Source organism: Montipora capricornis, chromosome 10 (genome assembly GCF_036669925.1).
Source record: "Montipora capricornis isolate CH-2021 chromosome 10, ASM3666992v2, whole genome shotgun sequence".
NCBI classification, from domain to species: domain Eukaryota; kingdom Metazoa; phylum Cnidaria; class Anthozoa; order Scleractinia; family Acroporidae; genus Montipora; species Montipora capricornis.
Genome location: NC_090892.1, coordinates 24,409,394 through 24,416,893, shown reverse-complemented (window position 1 = coordinate 24,416,893; position 7,500 = coordinate 24,409,394). Strand labels below are relative to the sequence as shown.

Here is a 7,500-nt window from a genome sequence, read left to right as displayed (position 1 = left end):
CTTGTCTGTGTTCTCTGTTGTCTCCTTCTCCTCCTCTTGCTGCAATGAAGAAACGTCGGCTAGCGGCTAGCTTTACACCAGAAGCGATCCAATCTCAGCTACAACAACGTAGACAAGCGCAGGAAGAGTTAAACTCTGCACTCGCTTCTTTGCAAGCCATAGACTTTCTGTCTGTTTTTAGAAGAAAGCTCGTCATAGACGAACAGCAGACTTTGTTGCTGTTGTCATGCAAACTAACGTTCGACGGTGTCATCCTTTTGAAAATGGCTCTTGATCATGTTCCTCTTTCGTTTAGCGATGCTGCCCAGTCTTCTCTTCGCGTGAATTTTCACTCAATGACTCCTTATGGAAGTTAACGGAAGAAGGTAGCTACAATTACAACAGATTTATTGGGCCCCCTATACAGTCGTGTTTGGCTTGTGAAGACACGCTAGTGATGAAAAATTCTCCTTCGAGGGCCATCATATATGAGTCGACGGGACCGCAGCCTGCCACCAAAGTAACTCTTGTTTGCAATAGTTGCAAGACGACCTATGGCTTAACCGGTTACCATGACGAAAGAGGCAAACACCTATACCCAAAAGCAATCGACTCTCGCCTTGTTGAAGCCAGTAATGTGACATACATGGATAGAAGTCTCTACAAGTGGATTCCTTGTCTCGGGTTAGTACTGAAGGCCTTTATTGCTTCATTGAAGAATATCGGTAATTTATGTAAGCTTATAACCTTAATAATTATTATTTGTTTTGCTTCTTTACAAGACGTGGCTCTCAAACTTTACCATTGCACTAATTTTAATGTATAGACAGATATTTGTTTCATGTCCAGTATAATAAATTATAAAAATGCTATTAGTTTGGGCCTTTCCATGCAGACCCTTCAAAATCTTTTCATAAAGAATGGCTAGAAATGTGGGCTACTTTGTCATATAAGAGAAGAATGACCGCTCATTTCAACATTAAGATCTGCTCAATCGAGAAAAAACAGTCACTTCATATCATTTTAAATTTCATCGCAAACATAATTTTATTTTAAACTGGATATACAGGCATTAACAGTACACGTTTTTTTTTTTTCAGGAACCATAGTTGGGTCTCGTTTAGTGGCTTTTCCGAAGCTTACAATGAAGTTTTTTTCAGTGAAGTTGAAAAATATGCAGAATTAGTGGGAGGTAAATATACAGTTGTTTGTTGGCTCCATTTTATTTGATTTGTTGCATATGTTTTGTTTTCTCTTGTTTTTTCTGTAGCCAGTGGAAGTGTCCAAGAAGATCAAGAAGGCCAAGAAGACCAAGAAGACGTAGCTGGCACAGAAGATGGTCTGGAGATTGAAAGTGGTATGTTTTAACATTGGTAGTACATTTGTTTAGTGTGGTCAATCATTTCTGTTCTGTTTGTGACTATGGTTCTCACAAGTTGTGTTTGCTATTCCCTGCACTGTTGCAGATTACATAGACCTTCAGCCTTATGTGGTTGTCGGTGGTTTGAGTCTACAACCTGTATAAATCAGATCTAAAAAAACGTCAGGGTTTTTAAAACTTTGCTATAACTAGAAAAAGGGATTATTCAATCATTTGAAAAAAAATCCTTCCATTGATTCTTGATGTTTATTACATATGGCTCAAGAATATCTGCTGCCTTCAAATGAGTAACCTGGCTCTCATAATTCTCTTGATTTGAGGCAGGTAGTGACTTTTCAGATATACATAATGTAAATCTGCATGGGTTATTTTTATTTTTTGTGAACATAATGGTTGTAGAGATGAACCCGTGCCAAATGTTTTTCCCTTCCTACTTGGGGTTTTAAGCAAGGTAAGGGAGAATAAACAGGTTACAGGTACATTTCATTTTTAAATTAATCAGGAATGGATCCATCTGCATCTGCCAGTAATTTGAAACAAGATACATGTAGGTCTTCTAAAGGTCAGTGTTAGATACGATAAGAGATAAAATGTTGATTTTCTTTTTCTTCTTTTGAATATTACAAAATATTTTGTGCAGTATTGTCTCTATTGTTATACTCCTCTATTTGTTTAGGATTTGATATTTGTAAGCATGAGTAATAGAAGTAAAGTTACCACATTGAACATTCATTCTCAAACTCATCAATAATTCATAAAGTTAAAACAAAGGAAATCACAACCGTGAGGGAGGTTTGGATACCCTGTCTGAATTAGCATAGATTTTGACCATTTTACCTCTCTGTTTACTCCTTAGTTTTTGTTTCTATTAAGAAGAGATAAACACTCGAGACAGTGTTTGCTTATTCAAACACCTCGAATTTTGTCAAAAATACTTCGCTGTGCATCATATTTTCAGCTCTCTTCTTGGTCTTTAGATATCCCAATGAAACACTGTGTCTCGTATTTGATATATTACATCTAGGTATAAGCAAAGGTTATGGAATAACACTATTCTCATGCCAACACCATATTTACTGTAGAAAAGGTATTTGAAATTAAAAACAAATCTAAAGTTGCCAAATGCAAAAAATATAGTCTTCAATTTCTCAGAGAAGATAGTTACCCAAGTGTCGACTAAACCAGAATTTTTAGTCACCAATGACCATATCAGTTGCAATTTTTGGAGCCCTACATTAATTAAATAATAACTTTAAGTGATTGCTTGGTTGATTAAAGTTTGCAACCTAAGTTGGTTACATGTGTTGTTCTCATGAAAACCACACTTCTAGGTTTTATACTAAAAAGATTTTGTTGCGCTGACACAGCCAACCTACCAGGCGAGATTACAAGTAAGACTGTGGCAAACTGTTTTTGGAAGCAAGAGCTGATAGAGGAGCTAGATGATCTGGGGTTACGAGAATCATGGACTTTTTCAGATAGGAAGGATCCTGGCAACAAGTTCTCAGGAACTGAGGAGGATGCAATGGAGTATATTGAGCAATTGAGATCTGAAAGTTTGTATTCTCATCAGTGTTCAGAAAGTTGCCAGAAAAAGGGTAAGGAAGTTTGTTTTAGTACCTGGATAATTTACATGCATTTTGTGAAGGTAGATTTTTTTAAAGTTATCTTTGCAGTACCAATTGACGTCATTGTATAGTTAAAAGTTGCAAAATATGTCACTGACCTAATTTCTTGATAGTGAGTTCTTCGGCAAATAACAGGATGTTCTTCGGCAAATAACAGGATGTTTACATTAAGAACTGTTAACTAATAGTGTGGTCTTATTGTGTTGAACCAGGTTGTGGTGTTCTCTATGTGGCAGATGGGAACTGGAAACTAAAGTATCCTCACTGCATGTGGATGGTCCCCATCGAAATGGAGGGTTTTCAAAACCTCATCAACTACCCCAGCATTTGCCCCCTCTCTCCCATGCGAGGCCAGGCGTTTTGTACAGTGCACTGTGAAATGGCCAAGAGTGTTGCAATTCCCCATGGAATTCATGATTTCTTGAAATACTGTGGACTTTCGGGTACACCCTCTGTTTTTGTGTGTGTTTGTATGTGTAAAGTCAGTCATGTCTTTCAATCATTCATTCATGTCCTAGTTTTGAATTCAGATATCATTAGAGGGGAGCAACGTTCTGTCCTCTTATTGTTGTTGTAAGGGGCTGTCAGCCTAGCATAATTTTAACTAAATAAGTGAAATTATGTCCCCAATTATCACTTGATGTAAGGGCTCTTATTAGTTGTCACATTATCATTTTCACACCCTTTTATACTAGGAGTTGACAAAGGGGACACCAAAACTGTTCATGAAAAAATTGAGGAAAAGTTAGAAGCCTCTTCAAGAAGAACAACATCTGGCAAGCAAGTGGATGCGACAACTTACCAAGGTATAGTGTTGTGGCTAGGATCCTAAAAATTAGATATATTGTTAAGATGGTTATACCTGTATATCTGCTAATTTATACATGCATGTACTGGTATTTCAATCTGTTCCAATCCCAAAATACATGTTAATTAATGCCCTAGTTTGGTTTGATTTTTTGATATATTGTGGAAGTAATGTCAAACACGATATTGGCCTACGACAATATGTGCCATGTTGATGGTATGAAAGTTGCCTGCAAGGACCTCCCTTTTCCAAGTCCACTGAACCGAGTGTGGCAATGCCTTGTCAAAGTTATTGACAAATTACACATTCGTAATCACAAAGATGTAAAATGCAAGACGATCTACAATCCTGAGGGGAAAGTGCCTGACGGTTACAACACAATGGCTGGCGAGCAAACTTTTGTATGGGCAAGTAGACTTAAACGTATCCTGTGTGCCATGCCAAGACTCCATCAGTTTTTCTACATCCAAAGGGCTGCTAAACGTCGCAATTTTTACACCCAACGATGTCATCAGTCAAGCAAAAATCCGTTGCTACCTAGCTAAACAGTCATATACATGGGTTCCACAGACGAAAAAATAATCGTTTAATTGTTTCCTGGTGTTCTATCTGTCAATGGTTTCTCAACAGTATTTTAAACCAACATGTACTTTTTAATTTACTCTAGTTGTACTTTGACATGTTTTGGTTAAAGGGGCAGTATCATGGGAACTATCCCTGATATTTTGACCAAAATTTCACTTTCAATTTTCAGTGCCTTTTTAGTTCATGAATTGCTTGTGACGTAGTACCAATGAGAAAAAATCAAGTAAATTTTACACTAAAAATGAGGCACAGTAAGTTGTGACCAATTTCATTGAACAAGTCGGCCTGACTTGTTCGAGTTGGCATCCATCTTCTTCTTGGCCAAGCGTAAGATACCAAAAACATTTAAGAATGGTTACTCATGTGAGCCAAAGTAGCCAGTTTGAAGAACATTTGGCCATAATTTTTCGTTTGCCATCAGTAAACTTTGCTTAACAGATTTGTAAGTACTAACAATTCATGATACTGCCCCTTTAATTAAGGTGTTGCGAGACCTCATCATTGTCCACAAATTAATGAGCAGTGCATATAACAGTGAAAAATCGGCAGTCAAAACAATCAGTAGGGTACAGAGAGCTGTCAAATGCGGTAACATTTTTTCTCAGCAGTGTTAAAAGTTAAAACAACGATTACATATACGAAATAAATTATCTTTGTTGTGTACATTTACATAGGGCGAAAGACTTCATACACAAATTAAACTCCCCCAAATCTTCCTTCGCAATCGGTTATTTTAGGTTCCGGTTATTGCATCGATTCTCATTATTAAGAATACATGTAAAAATGGTTATTCATATATTTAAGTTACTTAATTTTCTCGTTACTGAAAAGCCCCATGATGAGAGCTTTAAACGAGTTGTTTTGGTAATTGTAGAATAATTTACTCATGTTCAATAATGTTACGGTTGTCTACATCTCTTACTGATCAAGCACATTTTTGAAAATCTCTTGTGAACTTTAACTCTAACTTTGAGCCTCCAAAGGCAGCACATTGATTGTTACTTCAATTTAGTAATGAAAGAAGATTTAATTATACACCCGCACTAATCCTGTGTATCTTGCTTCTCCTCTTTGCACGAAAGGCATCGAAAAGTGCTGTGACACACAGTCATACTCAGACAATCGCATTCCAATGCATTTTGTGTGTTGCCATTGGTTGCACGAGTTACACTTCACCATTCCTGACGCCTTTTTTGATTTACAAAGATTGCAATGGCCTGACCTTTCTTGAAACGCCAGTTTCCTCTTGGTACTTCCTGTTACCCAGGGGACAAAATGATATGTTGGTTAAGGGAAGAGAGGAACGATAAGGAAAAAAACAGGGATCCTCTGAACATTACTGAATGAATCAATTTCTAACAAAAAGGAAGATCGCAATTTACAGCAAAGGAGTTTAATTTGTTTAAGCTCGGAATATATGCTTTATGTGTAATCTAAAATCTGTAACGGTTGGTGCCATGATAGGTATGCGATCTTACCATTGCAACTATAAAAGCCTAAAAAAATACAATGGCGGTCGTTGTAACTTGCAGTTATCAATTTGAAGACTGAGTAATTGTTCTGTTGAATTAGAATATGTACGGGTCAAAATCTTTTGGATTTCCGTAAAACTACGTAAAATATTTGGCACCATTGACGGTTTAGCTTCCGTTGTAACTTCTAACAAAGGAATCAACGAACACGTCTATGCCAAATTTTTCGGTGAGAAAGTTTCAAAGGTTGACGTCAGATTACATTTTCATATTTAAGATAACACAAGTTTTAACAATAATTTTATACCTGAACAGGATGACTTGCTTCCGGTTGGTAAGGGCGTGCCTACGATGCAGAATACAATTGTGGAAAGGATAAGAGTGTTGCACTGGTAAAATGAAGTCTGTTAAAAATGTTTTGTTGTGAACGAAAAGGGTGAGGGGGTGGGGTTATAAAATTTTTGTTTTGTTACTTATAATACACTCAACCAAAATAACTCAATTCTGATTGCACGAGAAAAGTACAATTCCAAATAGTACTCCTTACGTAGTACGTATTTAAGTTATCATGGAAACGGTGCATGAGCACAGCCAAACAAGCGGAAATTTGTACTCGGAGAACACAGCGATCGTTTTGATGGGTGAAACTGGACGAAAAGTCACAAGCTGAAATTGTCATCATCTGGAATGATTAGTTGGACTGATTTATTACATACAGGGTAATTTTCAAGTTACATGACCTCGTACACCTTATTCCAAAATGACTGCCATTTTAGGTTTTTTTTGTTGCTTGCAAATTAACCCTTCTTGTCTCGTTCTCAAACTCGAAATTCAAAAGAATATTTTCCCTTGCACGAGGCAACACGGGCTAATTTGGAAGCAAACAAATGAACACTGATTTTCGGTACCGCGAGCGTTCACGTGTGTGACAATATCGGACTTACTGCTTTAGTCACTTAAATTTGTACGACATAACAAGTAGGTGAGCAACAACTTTATTTTTCGAGGGTAGCACATGACAGTAAAAAAAATGATGAACCAATGGCCCTTGATCTAAATTACAAATATTAATAATACTAAGAGTTCAAAATCAAAAACAAGTTAAAACACACCTCTGGTTATGGTCTCCAGGCTTCTGGTGACTGTTGGCACGTCCGTTCTGGAAATGTGGCTGGTCTGTTGGATCTCTTCTTGCAGATTTTGAATTTTTGAGCTGAGATCATCATTTTTTTTCCTCTCCTCTATTAATCTCATTTCCAGTCCTTCCACGGCTGTTTCGTAGGCAGTTTCTTGCTCTGTCCACTGCATGCTTCTTTCTTTTCGTGAGTTCCTCCTTCAGTTGCTCGCAGTTGTCGCAAACCTCTTCTTCGCGAGTGATGACTACATCACTGGAGTTAGCGTGCATACCAAACCCTTACAAATAATACATAAAAAGAAAGAAAGAATAAGTGAATAATTAGCTCTTCAAGAATACAGACAATGTCACATTCGCCAACAAAAACTACACCAGAACGAACCATTTCATTCTGGTACGGTCTTCAACTAGGTTTGAAACAATGAGTTTTCTGGTCAGGACAGCAAAAGAGTTGCGAGAGGCCGTATCTGGGAGTGGCAATGAAATGCAGAGATCGGTTATCTCGAGGATTG

At 37.4% G+C, this 7,500-nt stretch overlaps 1 protein-coding gene across 1 annotated transcript in view; it reads right to left on the bottom strand.

Annotated features, from left to right (window-relative positions):
- Positions 1 to 7,058: 7,058 nt before the first annotated feature.
- LOC138019616 (uncharacterized) overlaps positions 7,059 to 7,500 on the bottom strand; it is a 10,609-nt gene continuing 10,167 nt past the window's right edge. Inside the window, exon 6 of the mRNA XM_068866471.1 lies at positions 7,059 to 7,266. Coding sequence (XP_068722572.1) covers positions 7,076 to 7,266 — 191 coding nt within the window. The 3' untranslated portion in view covers positions 7,059 to 7,075. The remainder of the gene's footprint in view (positions 7,267 to 7,500) is intronic.